General features: G+C 39.9%; 1 protein-coding gene across 1 annotated transcript in view; it reads left to right on the plus strand.

The window, feature by feature from the left end:
- Nucleotides 1-2,648: 2,648 nt before the first annotated feature.
- OTOA (otoancorin) overlaps nt 2,649-22,409 on the plus strand; it is a gene marked incomplete at both ends in the record, with an annotated part of 33,871 nt that continues 14,110 nt past the window's right edge. The window contains 19 exons of the mRNA XM_080353936.1: nt 2,649-2,750; nt 2,842-2,872; nt 2,966-2,993; nt 3,898-3,985; nt 5,426-5,557; nt 6,953-7,188; nt 7,405-7,508; nt 10,234-10,340; nt 10,789-10,928; nt 13,412-13,535; nt 13,945-14,160; nt 14,647-14,814; nt 15,133-15,273; nt 15,856-15,911; nt 16,291-16,408; nt 16,922-16,995; nt 18,362-18,497; nt 19,867-20,057; nt 21,286-21,379. Coding sequence (XP_080210062.1) covers nt 2,649-2,750; nt 2,842-2,872; nt 2,966-2,993; nt 3,898-3,985; nt 5,426-5,557; nt 6,953-7,188; nt 7,405-7,508; nt 10,234-10,340; nt 10,789-10,928; nt 13,412-13,535; nt 13,945-14,160; nt 14,647-14,814; nt 15,133-15,273; nt 15,856-15,911; nt 16,291-16,408; nt 16,922-16,995; nt 18,362-18,497; nt 19,867-20,057; nt 21,286-21,379 — 2,286 coding nt within the window. The remainder of the gene's footprint in view (nt 2,751-2,841; nt 2,873-2,965; nt 2,994-3,897; nt 3,986-5,425; nt 5,558-6,952; nt 7,189-7,404; nt 7,509-10,233; nt 10,341-10,788; nt 10,929-13,411; nt 13,536-13,944; nt 14,161-14,646; nt 14,815-15,132; nt 15,274-15,855; nt 15,912-16,290; nt 16,409-16,921; nt 16,996-18,361; nt 18,498-19,866; nt 20,058-21,285; nt 21,380-22,409) is intronic.

Below are 22,409 nucleotides of genomic sequence, written 5' to 3' on the forward strand. Positions count from 1 at the left end.
TCTAAGATTTCTTCACATGGAAGAGCAGCTGCTTAGGGAGCAAGAGGAGAAGGCAATCTGAGAACTCCTTATACCGGAGAGTCCTGCGAGGGTGACATCTCAGAGATCCGATCCCAACACATACTCCTGTGGTGCAGGCAGTGATCTGTGGGGAGATGCTGGATGGGATCTGCAGAGATCCCCACAGGGTGATTTGGGATTGTCTAAAAGCTGCGGTGAACTTCTGCAAGTGGACCAGCTGTGCTGACAAGAGGAGCTATTTCATCCTGCAGATTGTCTTATCAAGCAGGGCTGTGTCACAGCAGACTTGTTCTGCGCCTGCTCATTGTCCATTGGAGGTAGTCAGGATAAAACAGCACTTTTCTTAGCATTTAATCTCCTTACCTATTAATGTAGCATGCTTGAATTAAAATATACTCCCTGATCAAAGTGAATGAGTTGGAATAAGTAAATCACATTTGACATTGGTAGCATGATTTAAGCTATGCAGACTAATCAGACCTTACTGCAAAATTAACACAGCGAAGGCAGAAACAAACACAAGAAAGTTCATTGTCTAGGAAACCAGATACATCTGAATGAGAGACATGTACTGTGGTGCTCCCAAAAGAACAGCTGAAAAGGGTTTCAGTGTGTGCAAGAACAGGACAGAGGCGATTGCTTCTTAAAGGCTAATGTTTAAACTTTTCATCATCCGTCAGTTTGAAACATTTCTGTTAGAAGACTGGAGTTATGTATTTGTGGTAGACTGAGGTATTGCTCGAGGCTGTTAAAAGACATTTTCGTAAAAGAGTACTGTGCTGATACGTGAGATTAAACAATCTGAAAAAGGTGTTTGTCTTTATCAAATGTTCAGATCTGTAACTCAAGCCATGGTAAGGAACTTCAAATAAAAATTAAAAAAAAAAAAAAAAAGTATCCAAATTCAGTAACAAAGAGAAATGCAGAAATTAAGCGTGGCTGCAGATAAACCCTTAAAATATGGGAAAAGGAGAGAAAACCTAACAAAGTTATCTCAGGGTCAGAGCAAAGTTGGCAAACAGGGCCCTCGGTGTCATTTGTTAAAATCAGGGACAAATCCCAGTGTAAGAAGCTGCAATCTGTATAGCAGGGCATCATGTAATATCTCAGATTAATTAATTGTTTTACCTGTGGGGCTGGTGACTCACGACAGGGCAGAGGGCCAGGCCGAGAGTGCAGAGGCAGAAAATCCTTTGCAGTAAATGTGGTGTGATGTGGATCGAAGCAGCAGATGGTCCCCGATGCTGTGGAGGGGACGTGGCTGCAGAAATACCTGCATGAGTGAGACCTGCTCAGTCTCCGTGTCCTTTCCCTCCCCGCTGCCTGTCAAGCTGGGCATCACTGCAGTGATTATCCTCGTCCTTCAGGAACTAGACTGAAAGCAACAAATTCATGTCATGGAGGACGACTGTAAGACTATCAAGACTTGTCTTACAAGAATCAGTGACACTCTGGTGAAAAGCTCCAGGTATCCTGTTACAGCCCTTCTGGAGAATTTATTCTTTCAGTGATCTTTATGATGCATAGCACAGGGCAGCAGGGACAGCGAAAGATTCTAAAACACATTTCCTAGCTGATGGTGAAAAACTGCTGGTACAGTTCTCATGACTACAAAGACTAGTGCTTTGGTCCATCTTAATGAAGTGTGGTGTTCTTGAACCCCATTTCCCAAATGTGTCACTTCTGGTTCAGAAGGGCACAAGGAGGTTTTCCCCCTTTTTGCAGGGGGAGGGCAGCACTCCCCACCTGGAGCACCCTGCAGGGAGACAGGACGAGCAAGGGCCAGGGCTCAGGTGGCTGGCGGTGCAGGGTTCCAGCCCTGGTCTGCAGTAATAGTCCAGGCAACTTAATGAGCTAGCAAAGGCTTAGGGTTTGCTTAGAGTTTCTTTTTCCATTTTCATTCCCTCAATTTCTTTTCTATTTTATTTGAGTTTAAAAGCATTTTGTTATTTGTTTTTGGTTTGTTTGTTCTAAACTAAGACACATTTAACTCATATTTAAGAGGAATGTGGCTTAGTAAATAAGCAGTGCTACTAGGAAGAAAATTAAAAGAGCTAAAGGAGAATAAATCTGGCTGCACATACAGACTTTTATTTGCATAAAACATATCTCTATCCTGGAAAAAAGTCTAAATTAAAAACTTGGGAGCAAGCACTTTCGGGTTGTTCTGATCTTTATCTGTACTCCGTAGCTTAGACTGCTATGAAAGTTTTGGGTGAATATTGCCTTTTTACTATTTTTATTTTCCTTTTCAATCCAAATACTCTCTCATTCTAACAAACACTAGAAGAAATGTCCAGACTTTTGAAGATATGTTTCTTATTGATATCAATGAATCATGCTGAGATTACACACAGTCAGGACTCTGAAGGTAAGACCAGAACTCCTGTATGAGAGATTTATTTTGCGTGAGTCAAAAAAGCTCTGTGTAGTAAAATAGGTGCAGTACTGTTCAGTAACTAGGACCAGATTCTCTGCTATACCAGCAAAGAATTTAACTAAGATTGCTTATTATTTAATATACTTATTTTCACTGTTTTTCTGTAAATATATTTAATCAAAACTTCATTAAATGCTTAGAAATAAATTATATGTGTATAAATAGTTTTTATTATTGCGTACAATAAATGTATTTTTGTATAGCACAGCTGAATGGTAAAACATTAAATCAGCTTTTAGTAACGAGAGAATCTTTTACAGATTTGCCTCCATTATTGCACAAAGCTGTGGTTAGTATTCTTATTTGATTTCTCAATTAACATTTTACATTATCATCTATAAATAACAATTTATTACACATATTTACCATTTTTTCCTTAGGAGGAAGTAATAACTGGGAAATATCTAAATGGTAACGTACAAAATTGTTCCCACTTATGCTTCTAAAAGGAATTAAAATGCAACATCTGACTGTAGTTTTTTATGTTCCGTTTTTCATGTGTAGCCCTCCTTGATGTACTTCATTTTCAGAGGTAATGTATCACTCTCACCAACTTGTTTTTTCAGTGTTATCTTCCACTTCAGATATGATCTGTTTCATTTCCACAGAAACTGGAACATTATTGGCACATACAATTACTTTGATTTAGATCTCCTGTGAGGAGTATTTCCTCTTAACAAAGAAAAATATGTTTGTCACGATAAAGCAAAAAACATGCACAGAACAAGCCTGAGAAGAAATATCTGCTACAGTTTTCAAAAGCTTTGATAATCAACTTTGTTCATACGTTTCAGAGTGACTTCTTAAGGAAATTAGGTGCAGTTCCAGCTTTCTGCCCACCTCCCTCTTTCAGTCCTGCTCCATCCCCCATCCGTCCCATTTCCTCCAGCTCCTGAAGACCTTGGAATTATTAGCTAATTTTGTCTAAATATGAAAGAGCAGCATAAACCTCAAAAGCAATTCCACTCCTACATATTTTGAGAAAATCAATGGCTGTGTAAAGAAGACGTGCTGAAATTAATGACTCTGCTGAGGGAAAGGCGGCAGATAATTTAGGCACTGTGCTTCCACCAGCAAATCAGAACAGCCACAACAGGGTGCTGGGAAGCACATCTGCAGCTCCGGAGTGGCCACAGCACAGCTTGTCTCCTGCCTGGAGATGGTAGTAATGGCGTCATGTTGGAAAACTGAGATTGTTGTGGGGGGTTGTGGAGTTAGATTTAAAAAACATAACTAATTCATTCTGTTCCTCATTGAACCATGTTTTCATTGCGTTTAATAGGTTGACTCTTAGTCTCCTTAGGCCAAAAAGCTGAGTGCTTGTGTCATTATGGTGTTAGTAACAGTATTTGCTTCTCTTATTGTTTTGTCTAGTAATCTGCTATTTTGCATGCTACATTATTTTACCAGCATTTTGGTCCTGTTTTCTGTTACAGTTCTAATGTCTGGACAGCAGATATGCTTACAAAAGTCATGGCATATTTTCATGCCCGGGAAGTTATGTTTACTCTTAGCAGCCTACAGGTTTGTGCCATTTAAAATGCATGAAAAATTTTATTTAACAAGGAATTAAAAAGCAACCTATCTCTGTAGCCAAAACTAGGTTGTCAATTATAGAGTTATCTATAGTGTAGATCTAACAGATCTACAGTGTAGCAGATAAATAGGAAATAAGAATAGGGGGGTTTTGTTGTCTTTTTCTCCTCAGACTGCAGGAGCATGCAAGGCAGAAATAATAATAAAAAAAAATAATCTTTTTTCTTGTCCTCTGATGGAAAGCAGAAATTAGGAGTTTTCAGGCTCAGCAATCGTTTCTGAATTGAGTGTATGCACATGCTGTTTCTCCACAAAATGGCAGGTTTCTCCCAGATTTTGACCGGCTGTAGTTTGCCCTGTTTCTGATGAAATTTGAGACACGAGAGCATTGTGCAAAATGCATCCACCTTTTAAAGCTCCTCTGAACTCTATTTTTCGAAACTGTCGATGTGGAAGTGATACAGTAAAAAGTCATTGTTCTTTGTCCCTGGTCATTAGGATTAGTTAGGAGCCAGTTTAAGTGGAGCTGTAGCCTAAGCCCTTCCCGCCTCCCTGCGCGCACCCCCGCTCTGAAAAGGAGAGTCGAATGTGCCATCTCTGAGCCTGGGGCATTCCCAGAAGTGCGTGAGCCTTTTCCCAAGCTCTATTTCCCTGTCACAGCTCATCCAAAATTGCATGAGACTGACATTGCCCCTTTCCATTTGATTCAGTTTATTAACAGTTTGGGGCTGTAAACCTGGGCCCCTAGACAACAAGGGCCTGACTATGTTACTATTTGTTGGTGGCTATGCAAGTTAAGCAAAGACAACAAAGAACAGTTTCAAGTCAAATTCCAAACCAATTCTGAAATAATTGTGTCAGGACTTAGAAGGGATTTTGCTCCAGCCTGGTGCTAATGAGCCTTACAGTGCTTTCTGTTCTAATGTTATAATTCCCCTGAGATGGTTAACTGGTAATACAGTTTGATGTGAGAGAGAATAGTTTTGCCTTATGACCTGGTACAGACTTTTCCTCACATCTAATTGCACATTTCCTTCCTTTTTTTAAGTAATAATAATATGCACACAGTACCTGATTTTTTGTTAAGGTCTTTAAAAGTTGCATTTTCATAGCTCTGCTGTGTGAGGCAGAAAGGCATTATTACTCTCGTTTTATGAAGTGAGAAACTGAGATACTTTTGTTAAATGGCTCACTGGAGAGGACTTGCTCAGTAAACCAAGAACAGGATTTTAAAATTACTGTCTTTCAGAATTGCATTATTTTTGTTTACAGTTTAAATATAGTTATTTAATCATTTACAACACAATACAAGAGCTTATCTCTCCATAAGCAGAGATTTTCAGGGGGTAAAAGATGCCCCCTCAGCAGATGCCCCTAGTACAATAGTGTGAGTTTTATGTTTATTATGCATATTTTTCTATACTTCAGATGTCTATTAAAAGTTACCTGAAGAACCTTTTATACCAGCCTAGGCAACTACTATCTGAGTTTCAACAGCTTGATCAGCAGCAGTTCCAAACTGCAATGAAGTATCTCTTCAACAGCAGAAAGGACCATCTTGTAAGTCACATCGCGCCTGTCAAAAAGAAAAGCTACTGTCAATGGTTTAGATAAATGGGAGAGGGCCAGACTGGGGGTGCCACAGTGCGCTCCATGCAGTTATTTAGCTGGCTCGGATTAGATTCTAGGGGCTCCTCTCAATTATGTTTGACTTATTTAATTATTGTCTAAAAGTTTGGTGCCAAGTCCAAGTCAGTCGTCTGGATTTTCTCTGTAATCGGCAGAGAGAAATGCATCTCCAGAGAATGATTTACCTTCCTACACCAGTTGTTCTCAGGGAGTATCTGCTTCTCTTTAGTGGCTAGAAAGAGAGCCAAGATGACTGAAGAAGGTGAAATTAGTTATCTTGCTAATTAGTTATGGGACCGTGCATGCAAACCTTTAGGCAATTTGGAGGGGAGGCAGCACAGCATCATGTACTTGCTTCTGCGGTGCATTCCCTGTTGTGACCCATCCTAAAAGCCTCTCAGGGTCAGTGAGTGCCGCCCAGGGAGCATGGCCCCTGCCGCGGGCTCTGCACTTCAGGGACGGGATCGTAGCCTGATGTATGAGAGCGCTTGGTATCTTCCCTGCTGGGAGGAAGGGCCTCCAGTGTGGGCATCACTGAGCTGGGGGAGATCAATCCGGGAGAAAGGGACGGTGTTTCCCCAGGTGCCTGAGGTGACTGCCCAGAAAAAACACTGTATAATCCACTATTCAAACAACGGTAGCACAACTCCTCCTGCCAAAGCAGGATAGGTATGCAGCAGGCACCGGAGCCAGAGCAGTAGAGCATAAGCCCTTTCAGTAAACTGTAAATGGTGTCTTCTCAAGTGACGTGCTTGGTTCTTCCAGGGCTGATAGTACTGCATGAACAAATCACCACTCCTGGGACTATCGGCTCTCAACAGGTTGTCCCAGACGTGTTGACTTGTGAGATGGAGCAACCTAACACTCCATCCCCAGCCAGGGTTAATGTATTTCCTGGGCTTGGTTCTTTGATGTTGCCCCGTCTTCTGGAGGGGATGTTTGTAGTAACAGCTGCAAGAAATACGCCATGAAAAAAGGTCTATTCTAGAGACGTCTACATATTAAATTACATATGATATAATACCATTCTATTCCAATATCCTTTCCTTCTCCAAGTAACTAATTCTTTTATGAGAGCACACACTATAACTTCAGCCATTTGGATTATTTTTTTGTTTTTCATTTTGATGTTGTCAAAAGGTCCAAGCTTGTCTCTGGCCATCACCAGAAAGGCGTTATCTGAGGTAATTCACCAAGACGGTGTTTTGCATCTCTTCTTTATGATAACAGCACCACATTGTTTGTAGAGTGCTTTCTGTCAGGCCTCAAAATGAACAATATATTGAATTAATCAGAGACATTCTTTTAACCCTTTGTTGCATGCAGGAAATGGGAAATATTATTCTTGATTGGGAGAAGACTAGAGAGAGAATTTTTCAAAGTCCAGGAGTAAATAGGACCCTGTTCCTTATAACACTGGATAAATGCTTCCTGACTCTGAGTGCTTTGGACTGTGTGGATATCCTAAGCCAGGTTTTGCGCACGTCAGCAGTGAACTATCTCCAACCTGATGTAATTGGGAGACTCCCAAATGTTCTACAGGAGGATGCTTTCAGAAACTTGTAAGCCATTTATTTTCCAGAGACAATTAATTCTATGTAGCATTTGCTGACTTATATATTCATTTTAAAAAAGGTTACTACATGGTCTCAGTCTGTTTTCCAGATACAGCTTTCTGCTTATATGTTGGTGTTTCTAAAAACATTTGTCCATGTGTGTCATTTAAAAAACCAAATAGTTAACTCATTAGTGAACTAATACACCCTTGTATCACTTAGATCGACAGTATTCAAGGACCTCTATGACAAAACCTCAGCAAATACACGGAGAGCTCTGTATGGCTGGATGAAGCAGATGCTACAAAAATCCTATGACATGAGTGGTATGTTACGTACAATAAAGTATTTTCTTCTTGCTTATGATAAGAGAAAAAAAAGTCAGCAAAAGGCCTGTCTGTTGTATTGTATTGTTTCCCAAATTTAACACAGGTCTGTTTAAGAGCAGCTGTCTTGAATACCTTTGCTCCAGAATACAGTTATTCATGGCAAATAGTTCTCCAAAGATGCTTGTTCTTTACCTTTTCTGCACAGAGCTATACACATAGCCTCTGTACTTTTGAACTCCTATTCAGAATGAAAAAATAGATCTGTCTCAGAATACATAACTCAATGCACTGTTTAAAAATATAAAAGTAATACAGGATATTGTGAAAGTTCTACTACACCTGGAACTGGGACAAGGGACAAGATTAAAAAAACAAGAGTTAATTCTGATTTTATGCATTGTACCACATCTGTTTGCCATGTTAATATATCTTAAACAGATGTGCCACAGCGGGGACAGGGGCTGCAAAGTGGCAGCAGCACTGAGGCATCAGAGCTAGCGCTTGCGTTTCATTGAACATCCCAGCAGAGCTGTCGTGGGAGCATTTTAGACTTTTGGATGTGTATGTTCTTCCTCTTTCCCAGAGAATCAAATGCAAAATGCCCACTTGCTTCAGTGGAGCAAAATTTGGCTCCTGGGAATCCTGCTGCTACAAAATACCCAGGTAACACGTTAAGTTGTAGAGAGGAAGTTCATGATGCTGCTACGAGGTGGTTTTACTGGCAGCACATTACTGGGGAAGAACATACGCAGAACTTGCATGGTTATACTCAGCAGCCCTGGGAAAATCCCACAGCATCAGACATGTCGGATTTGGTCTGAAACATTAGTGAACCCTCAGTTTGTAAAAGATCACCCAGCTCAGGAGGGGCTGAGAATTACTGTGCCTCTCGTGTCCTGATTGCTGTTTCCAATGCGAAGCAGTGCAGACATGGAGAATCCACTCTTGAAGGTATAAAGCGTGGGCCGATTACCGGCTAGTTTTGGTCATACGAGCTGCAGAACTCATCAGCCCTGAGCAGGCACAGCTGGACTGCTACCAGCATCCAGGTTGGCAAGTCTAAAGCTCACTCAAGTGTATTTGCACACCACGGGTCACAGCACAGAGTGCAGGACGACATAGGCGTCCTGCAATAGTCTGATTTATTCACTTCAACTTCATTTGGGGGTAGCAGCGAGAGCACCTGGAAAGGGATCAGCCCTTTGCAGAAGCAGCATCTTCTTCCTGGAAGCTCAGCAGAAAAGAAACTTGAAAGAAGCCTCCTGTTTGTGGTGCTTACGGGGCCTCCCAGGCATTTCTGCTGGTTTTGGTGCCAGAGGGCTCATTGCTGTGCCTCTGTTGTGCCCTTGGAAATGCAGAGGGCTTTTCCGTCATGCCGGGCCTCCCCGCGGTGTCCGGCAGCCCCTGCAGCTGGATCACTGCGTGAGCAGGTGACCACATGTGGCTTCTATGTCTTAAGAGTCAAACCTTTCAAGAACTTTATTTGCCAATTTTTGTCACATTTCATATTAAAAACACCGAGGAATTCAGAGGTGAAGCGTGCTGGTAGCCCTTGCAAAAACAGGAGACTATCATTTTTGAATTTTGTACCATTTTTAAAATTAAAAAAAAAAAAAATCAAACAAACAAAAACAACAACAAAAAACCCACAACACATTTTGGGGGATCACAGTTACCATGGTTGGTAACTGCAAGTCTGTTCTGCTAAAGGCCACAGTCAGTATCCTTAAATTGTGGTCGTTTTTGTTTGACTCTTCTATCATGTCTTTCAACTCCCTTGATATTCCTGGCAATGGGAGATATAATATCACCTTGAAAAAAACGGAGCCTTGACAGGTCTGCTGGGAGCATCATCTTGTCTCAGCCAAGGAGCTTAGATCTCTGTTTTCAAATAAATCCCTTGCTAAATGGGGTTCTGCAGCTTCTGATATTTATAGGCTGTTTTTTTCAAATACCAAAAACTGCTAAATGCCTTGATGCTTTTATTTTAACAGAGCTGTGAGTATCAGCACGGCTAAGGAATATGTTAAGAAGTATCACATGTTGAGCCATCCAAATTAGGACACTGGAGAAAATGCTGTCTTTGTGGCTCAAAGTACCCTCCTAGTCCAGAAATACTTGTTTCTCGGGGATATTTGGATCTTGATTTCATTTTCAATCCCTGTGAGAATGTTACTAAATGAATTACATTTTTTAATTGTTATGCTATATTTTCTAGTTTTTTGCCAACCTGTTTCCAAGTAGGTATATGAATGCTTTTTCATTTTCTCCATTGTTGCTAGCACATATTGCTGAAATAAGTGGTATCATCAATAATAAGATATATAAGGTGTTACATAGTGTCTTGCCTTCCTGGTGTTCTTAAATAATATATTTGATTAGGAAAATTGAATTTAACAAATGCTGCTCCATGTTTATTACTGTTGGTTTAATTTTGCCTGTCCACTACTTTATCCATTTTCTGTTTCAACAACATAAAACATTAATCATTTTAATATGAGAAAATTTGAGGCATTTGAAACACTATTTCATTTTCATTAAAAAATGTATGGGCTCATAAAAAATGTTCCAAATTGAGGGAACCTAACTTTCTCTGCTAAGGATTTGTCCGAATTGCAGATTTTTAAAAAGTTATTTACCAATAACAATATACTGGGTACAATGTATTTGAAAAATGATGACTTTCTTACCATTGTAGTGAGTATTTATTTGTACAAAACAGAGTTCAATGAACCAATTTCTTGGGTCAGTGCAGAAAACTTATGGATTTTGGGAAGATACATAGTTCATCTCCCATTAGAAGAAATTCTGAAAATCAATCTCAATGAAGTAAGTAACATACAATAATCATGTATCATTGTCAAGTAATGTCGGCTACAAACAATATGAACATGAATGCAAACTTTAACATGAAAAAGAAGTCCATATTTTAATTGCTTCAGTATAAAGTGAGCGCAAATCCATTGCCAACCAAATATTCTTCTGGTTTTGGAATTTGAAAGTGCCTGTCATTAAGGTGTAATTATTTATCTGTATCAGACTTCTGTGACTTGTACTGAAAGACAGAGACCAATGATAGAAGACCCTCAAATTATGTGACAGTTTGACAGAGAATTGCTCACTGAGCTTTGTCTTCAAAAATATTGTATTTATCCAAATCTGTCTTCTTCCTTTCTCTATAACATAAATGGAATAAATTAATTTAGAGTGTCAAACATATTTTATTGGATGTAATTGTTTCATAATCCTGATGCATGATTTTGTTTGTACTGGTCAGATAAGACTATTCATTAGCTATGACAATGCAACAAAGCAGTTGGACACAGTGTATGATATCACACCAGAGCTTGCACAAGCGTTCCTGGAAAGAATAAACTCATCAGGATTTGATATGAAAAATACTTCAACTATCTACAGGCAAGACCGCTTTTCTTTTTCTTTCATGGCTGTGTGTGGAGAAAAGGAATAAGTGAGGAGAAAAGAGAGGAGCAATAAGCAGCTGATGAAATTGTTGATGTGGCAAGCTGTTTCCGTCCAGCAGAAAAATCTAGGCTGAAATCCAACTAGTTAGCAACAGTGAAGAACTGCTACTTTATGAATTTTTGGAGGTGTGCCTAGTTAGCTAATGCTTTGTCTCCCACTCCACAGTGAGGAGTTGTCTGTCCTATTAGGAGAAGTAGTACAGCAGTATCTGAGGGACCCAATCAAAGCTCCATCATGTTGTGCAGTACAGCAACAAAAATTGGGATAGCAAGACATGAGTTGCCTTGACCGTTTGAATCACAAGAGACAGAGGTGTTTTGTGGAGATCATGCTACAGTTAGGATTGAAGGAGGAAATCTTAGCTCATGCCGGGCAGGACTGCAAGTAGTTTTTAACTGGCAGGGGTGTCACCAAAGAGGTCACAAAGAGAAGAGGTCTAAAGCCCATCCTGCTGCCCTCTGTGTCCTGCAGGGTAGACGTCAGCCACGCTTAAACACGTGGGACTGTTTGTGCGTAAGCAGGAAACTGCATTTTCGGCGATGTCAAATCAGCACTGAACTTAATTTTAAAATAATAAAAAACGAAAATAAGCTGTTCTTATTCATAAATACGCAGAGAGTATGAGCTACCTGCAAAGTGCTGTACTCCACAATTATATTTACACTGTCACGTAAATGGATGTATTTAGTCCCAAGACGCCACTGTCTGAAGTTATTTGTAGTCTCCTTGGGGGATACCTTGGAGTTTTAAACTAATGGAGAATATGCTTTAAGGCTTCAGAGCTCCCATTATTATTGCAGTGTAACTCACTGACTTCCGTAAGTATTGCTGATTGTCAGAGATGTAAGCGAGAGAATTATGCCCACACTATAAATTTCCATGTCAGAAATCTTAAAAATGATTTTACAACTCATGAGAGGTGCCACATTCTCACAGATGAGAGAAATGTTATGCTCCATAATCCTTAATATATTCCATTTTTACAGCACACTTATTTTATATTACTCATTTTAAACCTACTGATGATTTAAATGCATTTTTACTTTTAAGAAGTAGTATTATTCATTGCTGCTAATCCCAAAGGAGATTAAGAGCTCTTGGTGGCTATGCAGTAATGCATCAGAAGGTAATTATTTGTTATACAAATGCAGTTATATATGTTTCTTTGATTTGTATGTTAGTTTGATGATGTCCCATGAACTCAAATGGGCTGCTGGAGCAGTATTTTGTTATATTGCTAAGCAGGTTGTTGGTGAGGGACTAAAGGAACTAAAAGCTAAGCCTTTCTGCACTGCAGAATTTTCCTAAGTCTGTGATAGTGCTGCAGCATTGTCCACTGTGGATTTAGTTCACATCTGGACATTATTGCCTGGACTCTGCCTATGCCTGCATCACTGAATTGCTAAAAACCAGAGACTGCAGCGGGAAAGCTAGACTTCGTAGTTTCTTGTCCTGTGTAGACTACGAAAGCAAAGGCTAGATGTTTACAGTGACAGGAGACTAATTCAGGCTTCCTACAAACGAATTCATCACCATCGCTATGAAGTTTAAAGTGCAGAGAGAGTGATGCACAATTCAAACCTCCTTTGCAGGACTGTGGGTAATGGCAGTAAATAAGCACAAGGTGTCTGCCCGGAGCAGGTGGTCACCTTGGTGGTGTGAGTGCTCCTCTCCTCCAGCTACAGCTGCGGTTGTGCTTTACAGAGGTTAATGGAAATGCTGACTTCAATATTACAGTGTGGGTACTGTGGAGGAAAAGCAGCTCCACAACTGGTTCACAACATTGTCTTGCAAACTGCCGTGCTGGTGCAAATGAGACTGAACCTCTGCATGTTTTCTCCTGGCCAGTGTTGAACTGGACAGGTCTCCATCCATCAGCCAGGTGTATGTTTGATGTGAAATACAGCAGGCTTTGTTTAAACCTGAAACGATAAAGATGCTCTGTATTGCACTAGCTGCTGCCCTGACACATGAATGAGTTATGCTGCATGTGAAATCCAAGCAGAATTTAGAGTTCAAACAACCAATTAATACAGATAAAACTCAGCAAGCCACTCCTAGAGACTTATTTAGCACTCCATCCTTTTCAAAGCAGAGATTATGCTGCAAATTCTGCCAAGGGGAGTGGAGTCATTAGCTCGGGAAATACAGCCATGGCAAGTGGAACCAGGAAAATTAAATTTTCAACAGCACAAGCAATCTGGGTAGAGTTCAGCTGAATACAGAGAATGGTACATATGTCTCATCCCCCAATTTCCGGCCACATGGAGTTTTAAAGATTGCAGTTTAAGGCACTTATAACAGACAGAAATTACTCAGGTTTTGAGCACAATTAGGGTAAAACATACAATATTTCAGTTTCCTGAGAGTGGCACCTTTGATGTCAGAAGTTAGCTAATGTATTTTCTTCCATATAGGCTTGGTTTATTGGTTTGCTTTTACAATGACATGGAACAGATGGATGCTGCTGTTGCCCGGGCTTTACTTCATCAGATGATTAAATGCAATCAGTTGAGAGGTTTCCAGGCTGAGGTTCAGAAGGTGGGTACGGTGCTCATTTTTCTTGCCTAACCTAATCCTGAAAACAGCGGAGGAGGGACTTTCTTCTTGAATTTGGAAAGAGAAGAGTAAAAAATGACTGGGATGTAAGAAATCAGTGGAAATAGATCTCAATTATAGAATGCAAAGAATAAAACCCCTTTTTGTTTGTTTGTTTAGTTGGTTGGTTGATTTGTTTGGTTTTTACAGTACTCATTCTTTTCTCATTCTGTTTCCTCCTGTTGCATATTCCTTTGACAACCGTGGTTCTAATTTTGATTTTTATGAAGTATATGGTCACTAAATGATTGCCAATGCCAAGTCCAGAAACTCTGGTTAAAGTTTTGTGTGATAATGAAAATTAGTTGTTGGCAGAGTTATATTCCCCATCTGCTTCTTTTATTTGCTTTAGCTCAAATCTCAACTCCTGAACATTGCCACGCAAAACCAGACATTGAATGATGTCCTTGGATCTCTGTCAGATGCCGTGGTTGGGCTAACCTCAAGTCAGCTGGAATCTTTGTCACCTGAAGCGGTGCATAATGCTATTGCAACGTTAAACCAAGTCACTGGGTGGGCAAAAAGCCAAGTCATTATTTTATCTAGTAAATACCTCTCATATGAAAAGGTACCTCTGATAACAGCTTTCCTACCTTCTGTTTTTTAAAATGAAATGGCTTTTTCTCAGTGTTAACCGTAAATTTTGAAAAGTTTAGTACAAGACTTCTTTCATTACTGCCAGTGGTCTGAAAATTTTGTTTAAATCAAATAAAGACATCCAAGCCTGAACCTCCCAAAGAAACCTCTGTCTAGTAACAGAAACAATTATTTTGTCTGTATCACTGCCCTAAGCAGAACTGGTGTGATCAGAGACCCCAGACTATATATTCAAATATTCTGCAATGGGAGGAATCAGGGTTCTCTCTGAAGTTTCGAAAAAAGGAGCTGCTGACAAAATGGTTGCATTTGTCCCCTGGACAGTCCTGTCTGAATTGAAAGAAATCTGAGGAAAGTACAACAATAATAGTTTTGCTTTATTTATTACCTTTTGCTTTTAAACATATCTGATGTTCACAAGCCAGAAAACATCCTGTTTGTGCTGTTATCTCTGCAGGTTTTGTCATTTTATAATGTTAGTCAAATGAGCGCGTTGGTAACTGGTATTAGCACCCAGTCATTCTACAGTATGAACCCAAAGGAGCTTTCTCAGATTATTCGAGGCACAACATCCCAGTACTTACCTGACTTATCATCTACACAACAACAAGGGATCCTCAGGAAGGTGATTATAAGCTTGAGTGTGTAGCACATTCTCTCTGCACAAGAGCACAATAACCAGAAATGCCAAACATGACTTAAACTGTTGTCGGAGATTTGTGTTTTAGCCCAGTGGTTAATATTTCCAGTGTTTTTTCTGAACACCAAGTATTAATATACTCCAAAGGTTGTCTCTTGCTTAGTCCTGTGGCATTTTTAATACTGACATTTTTTTTCTTTATCCTCTTAAGAGAAATATTACCAGGGCTAGAAAGAAGAGCAAATCCTGTAAATTTAAGCATCAGCCTTGAAATGCCATGTATTTATCTGTTTCTCTTTTTAGATAACTGCATCTGGAGATTTTTCTTCATCAATCAAAGATATACAAGGAGCTTGCTTTAAAGAAATATCTCTCTCTGATTTATGGAAGCAGACTGGATATAATTCTTCAATGATGAAAGAAAAAGAACTAAGAAGAAGCCAGGTACAAATGATTATGCAATTCCTATTCCACTGCACTTTAGTAGGATGGAACAATAGGGAAAGTGTTGTAATACGTATGTGTTCAAGGAACATATGGAAAAGCAAGGAACTGCCCCAAATATATCTTGACAGAAACAACTAGAGGTCACTTAGAGTTTAGGCACCATTATGAGACAATGTTGCAGAAAGGAAAGCATTAACTCTTCAAGATTCTGCCACTTTTTTTTTCTTTCCAGTACTGTAGATTCGACATTTGCATGTACAGTCACTCCTTTGGCTCTGTCCAGAGGGATGCAAGGTTGGACTAACTGATCTCTAGAAGTCCCTTCAAACCTAAATTATTCTGCGATCGTGTGCCATGAACATGTTTAACATCATCCCATAGGATCAGTCAGTGGTGTCTTGTCTTGGGAATAAGAAATTCAGTACTGGATGCCAAACCTTTTGGTTGGCCAAACTGGAGCACAGAAATGCCTTCAGAGTACATAAGAGAGCCAAGCACACAAAAAACCTTCCAGTAGTTATTGCATCTTGCACCTGAATTACCTAAGCTTGACATTAAATGTGGTGGGTTTCATTTCAGGCTTTGTATCTGTATGACCTACTGTCTAAGAAAAACTATCCTGTTGAGCTTCTAAGGTATGGATAATGGTGTCTCTTGAAATGGGGTTTAAGTCTGGTTTTGTGATGAGAGTGTCTCTGAGCTAGACATAAACACTCCGTGGTTATTTTGTATTTATGTTTATTCATTCCTTGGTACCACAGCAAAATTCACCTCCCTTATTAAAAAGGGTCTCCAAATGCAAAATCAGGATCGAAGCACCGCAGAGGTTTTGGTATTTTAAAGCTCAGTCAATATTTTTCAATTTGATTACATTTTTACTTTCAATAGTCTTTCAGTTACAAGAAGCGGAAAAGAGAGGGGGTCGAGAAACTGTATCTTAGGACACGGCTATGGGGAGGAAGGACCAGATCCTGCTTAAATATTCGAAAGATTGAACTTTGCTTTTCCTATCAGCGCAGGACAGCTTGTGAAAGGAGTAACTTGTCAACTCATTGAAAGTATGGGCACAGACATTTTTTTGAACAATTTTAAATTCTTTGAAAACAACCTTCACCTGCTTTCTCCATATCAGGTAAAACAAACAAACAAACAAAGAGACTTTGTGTATATAAACATACTACCCAATATGTAAACTGTGGGTAGATTAGAGTTTGGTTAATTTTATTCTCATTTTTTTCAAAATCTTATATGTGTAAACGTGTCTGTTAACGTATTTCGTTTAAATCTTTTATGTGTGAATTTGTCTGTTATCATCCTTCATTTTGATAATTTCTTTTGTCTCCTACAAATTCCCAGAAATTTCTACAGTCCTTTTAACTTGCTAATTCATGAGTGACCTGTTTGGACGTATACATAAGTTTCAAAAACAGACAAATGCTCTCATGCACCCAAATACAGGATGTTTCATCTCTGATGTCTACAGAAAGAAAACTCTAAACTATTTTTAGAAAACCAAAGAAACATACTCGCTGAAGATGATATGCAGAGTTTTATATCTAATAATTTATAAGATCTAACAAACCATATTTTAATTCTTCCTCAAAAATTCTGAATGTATAAGGTTTTAATTTTTTCTTGCTTTTAGGTTAATTGTTTGGCTTGGAAGTTTTGGAAAGTCTCTAATGCGTCTATTCCTCCCTTCCTCTTATCAGTGCTTCCGTAAGTTACATCTTGCTACCTCTTAAGTTACTGCTTTGTAGCAGTGCATTCAGAGTAGCCTTTCTGACCGCTTTTTTAATAACCTCTTCAGTCCTAAGAAAACTGATGGTTCAAACAAGTGGTGATTTATAAAAAGCGGTCGCTGACTGTAGGCAAAATCTGTGTCAGGAGCTCAGTGCGCAGACTGAATTACCGGGCAGTGGTGTGTTGCTGCTTATACTGTTGCCGATGTCTGCTAAAATAAATAAGTTAATTAATTGAGCTTTCTTGAATATAATTGTTTAGAATCACAAAACCAACTTAAATGCAGTTTATGCTGGATTTTTTTCTTTGCTTCCCTGCTCATCCCCCCACCCCCTAGATTGTGAGACTTGGTTTCCTTATTTGTTTGGGGTGTTTTTTGAGGGTAGAAATGTAGGACAAAGCCATTGGATACCACCCAAGCATACTGCTCTGTAAGGTTAAAAACATTTTAGTGTATTTAAAGACATTTTGGTAAGTTAGCAAATCTTTGCATGGTGTAAATAGCCAAGTAATATTCAGTGACAGCTTTTTCTCCTCAGGAAAAAAAAAACTGTACAACTTGTTAATTCCCATTTTTCTTTATTTCTTTATTCCCACACATTTAAAGGGGTAAAAGGAAATGAGCACTATTATTTCCCTGGAATTTTTTAATTGAAAAAAAGTAAGGAAAAAAAAAAAAGGATTATGTTTGAAAAAGCATTACTGTATTTAAAACCAATAAAATAATAACAGACTTTAATACAAGGCTTTCTTCAAACAGCAGCACCAAGCTATTTGGCCAAAAACTGCATATTGCGTGTTCAGGGCCATCAGAAGTCACTGGCGCTCCTGCCTGCAAACCCGGTGCGGCTTTATTGGCAAAGGCTGCCTGCCACTCTGGCTGGAGAAGAGCATCATTTTGTTTAATTTGGCAGCCTTTCTTGGACTTTGATAAGAAGGAAGCCTACTCTAAAATTACTTTTTGTCCTTAACCCACCTACCACATCTTAATTCATCAGAGAATTATTCCTGACAAAAGGGAGAAAGAAGAAAAGTTTCTGAAGTGTAGACAGTCTTGTTTAATGCGATGTTAAAACATCTCAGAGAAGTTTACTCCGTTTGTAGCGAGTTATAACCCTTACCCATTTTTTGAAGTGAGGTTCAAGTACTGGTGAACTGGAACAAAATACCTAAGTTCAAGCAAGGTGTGGGTTAATTGCAACTTTTCTGGCCTGGCAGGTTTATAATTTTTCAAGTCCAAGCTTGTCTCTAAATTTTTCCATCATCACAGATTTTATGGGTGTGGTTATGGGTGTATGAAGGCCGGGCTTACATTCTGAGAGCATTGGAATTCTTTCTGCAGGGTTGAGTACCTGGAGTATGTTTCAGGCCCTTCGTGCGTCCCTTTCATTGAAAGTCTGGGGAGGACTGACATGGACCTTTTGAATCCAAGCCTTCACAAAAAGAATGCTGTCCTGCAAAAAGTGCAGGAGTGCTTGGTAGGTACGGCTAGGAGGGGTCAGCAGTGGAAGGGGAGCTGTAAAAAATGTAATCTGTAATTAGCCACTGACAATTCCAAATTAAGTGAGAGTGGTTGATCAGTTTTCTTTCCCTTTATTGTCATGTGGTGCATCATAAAGTTATCTTGCCTACTGTGCTCTCTGGTCCACATGCTCATGGTCTGTTCCATACAGACAGCAACCTGAGACACAGGCTCTCGTGCAGTGTGTTTGTGCAGTGAACCCACAGCTGATGGGCTCTGAGAGCCCAGAAGGCAGTAGCACAGTTTCTGATTTCTTCATCATCACAAGAACAGCTTAGGCTGTCACCTGGCTCAGAGAAGCTCTCGGTGCCAAGGCCCCAGGCCACCTGCTGTAGCTGACCTGCTTTGAGCAGGGGAAGGACCGGACGACCTCCAGAGGTCCCTTCCAAACTCAGCCGTTCTGGGGTTCTGTTTGTGCATATTACTGTACTTCATTTCACACAGTAACATCAGTCACCATCTACGTTAGTTCTTGACTTACCTATCTGTATTCTTATGGGGGTTTTTGTGTGTTTTCTATTTTATTGTTACATGCCTAAGGAAACCGTTTTGTAGTTTCCTCAATGATTTTCCTTGACTGCATGCATGTGACGAAGTGTTCTGAAGAAGTCCTAGAAGTGTCATTGCTGACCACAGTGAACTGGCCAGGACAGCCTGGAGCTGACATGTTGGCACCTAGAGCTGTTCTCCCTTGCTCCAAGCAGTGCTGGTCCTGTAGAGCCGTACATGGCACTGGAAGCTCTGTGGGGGAAGTGGTGGTACCAGGATTTTGTGACTTCTGCTGTCTGAGAACTGCAGCAGTCACCAGTTTTTAGGGGAAAATGGTTCTTTGATGTAGCTGTGAGTATTCATGTCTTTATACATACTAACCAGCCCTATAATTCCTGGTGTTTCAGCAGCTGCTGAAAAACCCATCAGAGGGTTGTGACAGCAAGAGCTTGTGGCCCTTTTGCCATGAGGGGCCACGTGAGGGCCCTTCTGCTAGGCAGAATTGCACCACCTCTACAGGTGTTGGGTGGTCACCTGGATATGGAGATTGTGGCAGGAGATTTAGTTTAAATTATTTTTATGTGTGCTTCATTATGGAATAAAGAATACATTGGAAGCTCTGACAAGTGCTTATTAAATGTCACCAAATGCGTTGGATAGAAGCAAAAGGTATAAAGCAGTCTCAGCAGAAATTGTAGATGAAGTTGCCAGTGCAAACTGTTGTGTCTTTGTTCCCTAAAGGCTCACAGAGCTTAAATGTGTTGTGATGCAGTTAAGCGATACAGGGCAAGGGCCAAGGTTAGCTCTGCCAACAAGGTAAATGCTTCTTGTTTCAGAATGGCTCCATTGCTGATGAATATGATGTCGACCTACTTGGAAATCTAATCTGCCTCTTACCTCCAGCCTTTCTACATGGCAGCATGTCCCTGAAGGCAATGGCGACAGCCCTTCATCAATTCAAACTCTGCCGACAGCTCTGCCATGAGCAGAAGACTGAAATTAAATATAAACTCCTTGAGTTATATGGGTAAGGTATTAGATACACCACCTTGCTTATGCTGATGGTTAAGCCATGCAAATACTAACCGCTCACTGTGTCCAGGTAGAGCTGCAATGAAAACAACACAAAGCAGCTTCTGTCACTGGCCAAGCTTGGGGTCTCCGTCCACTAGAATGACGTTTCTGTTCTCGTGTGTAACATGATAACTGTGGAACACAATACAACCCCAGGGACACCCTGCATGACTTAAGTCCTGGAGAAAAAGGAGAAAAAATGTAATGTTTGTGGAGGGGCAGGCAAACAGACTCTCTGGCATGGCAAGAGAAAGGGCGTTACAGGCAAAGAGTGGCACAAGAATACAAAGAATAGGAAAATTGAAGTGAGATAGTGTGCTGGTGTGAGAAGAGAAATAAAGCAGCCTGCAAGCACCTGTGGCAGTGGGCTAGAGGAGAAGTAGAGGGATATAAGGTTCAACCATCTGAAGCAACAAAGTGGACAGCGTGTTAGATGTCATTAATGACTCAGATCAGGAGGCTGATTTGAACAGCACTGCTCTATCAGTCATGCAAAGAAAAACAAAGCTGTCTTCTATCTGGCAAGAATATGCTGTTCTTCTCTTGCATTGTCTCTTAGACGTATCTTGTACTTGAAAAGGGGGACTGAACATATAGTTTCCAACCATCCCTTCAGCCTAAGACCAATTAAAAACAGCCCCTATACACCTGCAAATAGTTAAATATTGGATTAGATTAGGGTTTTTTTAATGTAGAAGCAAGTACTGGCAAGTATTTCTTGCTTGCAGTATTAGCCACATTAGTCCTTAGGATAAGATTCTCGGAAAAAGAGTGGTTTGAATTTTGGTCATGAGGTTTCCACTTCTTTTTTGATACCATTTTGCAGACTAATATTGCAGTATGAACCTGACAGAAAATGGGACATTTTCTTTTTAGAAAAGTGTTACTTCTCCTTGCTTCAACACTGCGATACTAACAACAATAAGGCTGTTGAGGGAGAGAGCTCCATTACCACAATATTTGGAGGCTTTCTCTGAGTATAGTGAGAATTCCACTAATGCCCTGTGTATGACAGAGAAATGAGAAAATGCAGACTGATATTAATAAGCATGAATCATCACATTGGCATAGGAGTCTCTGTGTTTCCTCTATGATATCGTGTAAGAAAAACTCTGAAGTTTTAATAGAATTTTGACTACAAACGTTCTTCCTCAGTAAAATTTTCTAAAATATTTCTTCAGCTCCCCAAAGAACTGGACAGCTGAAACAACTTTAGATGTTGGACCATTTGTAGCTCTGCTGTCAAAAGGGGAATTAGATGTCCTTGCTGAAAAGGTATGTTTTTATTAGAATTCATAAATTTGCAGAAGATGTTAGAATTTGGATTTGCGAATGTCGTAATGCAGTCTAAATTATGTAACCCAAATGCTAAACTAGGTAAATAATTCTCTTGACACAGAACCATGTGTTAATGTTTCGCATATTCTTGACTCCACCAAAATTTCTGAGATGACTTCTTGAAAGTAATGGTATTGTAAATTATTAATATTAATTTCAATTATTTGCATGCATACAATGAGAGTTGTACATTGTCATGTAGGGAAGAGAAATGGTACATTTACGGTGACACATGCTCAAACATTTTTAGTACTTTATACCTTGCGGTGTTGTTTCCTCCATTCCCCTGCCTTCCATCCATAAAAGTTATGTTTCTTATCCTGTTAACAATGAGATCATACTGATCAAATTAGAATTTACTCATGTGGCCCTTTGCCCTAAGGCCAGCATAGCACACGTAACAACTGATAGCCTCAGCGTTGCATTTTGCAGTTTCTTTGCCCTCTTTAGTTCTTATAATCTTATCATTTTTATCTATAGTAAAATATACTGGAATGAGGAGTTCATTCCTCAGCAGAAATATGTGAGCACAGTCAGCAACTTTTCCTCAGGAGATAATGCTTATAACTGACCAAATAGAACAGGACTAATAGAACTCCAGCTGAAAGGAATGTGACTAGCAGGGTGGAGGAGTGAGGTCCAAAGAGCCTAAAATAGGTGAACAGGTTGAAGTTATTTCTCATAAATGAATTGCGTCCCTATCCTCAATTCTTACCTGGCAAATTTAAGACAAACAAAATTAATTACTTTCCGCACCGCACATAATAAAACGGTGGAACTCATTGCTACTGGAGGGTCTGGACACAGGCTCCCATCAGGCAGTGCTCAGGTGTTGCCAGTAGCTGAGAGGGCATACGAGAGGGAGAATCACTCAGAATTGGCTCTGTTTAGAATTTTTATTCCCCTTAAACATAGGCTGTTAACCTTTCAGTACCAGCCAGTTTACTCTCCTCTTCTGAAAACGTTT

The sequence above is a fragment of the Nesoenas mayeri genome (genome assembly GCF_963082525.1).
Source record: "Nesoenas mayeri genome assembly, chromosome: 15".
Taxonomy (NCBI): Eukaryota; Metazoa; Chordata; class Aves; order Columbiformes; family Columbidae; genus Nesoenas; species Nesoenas mayeri.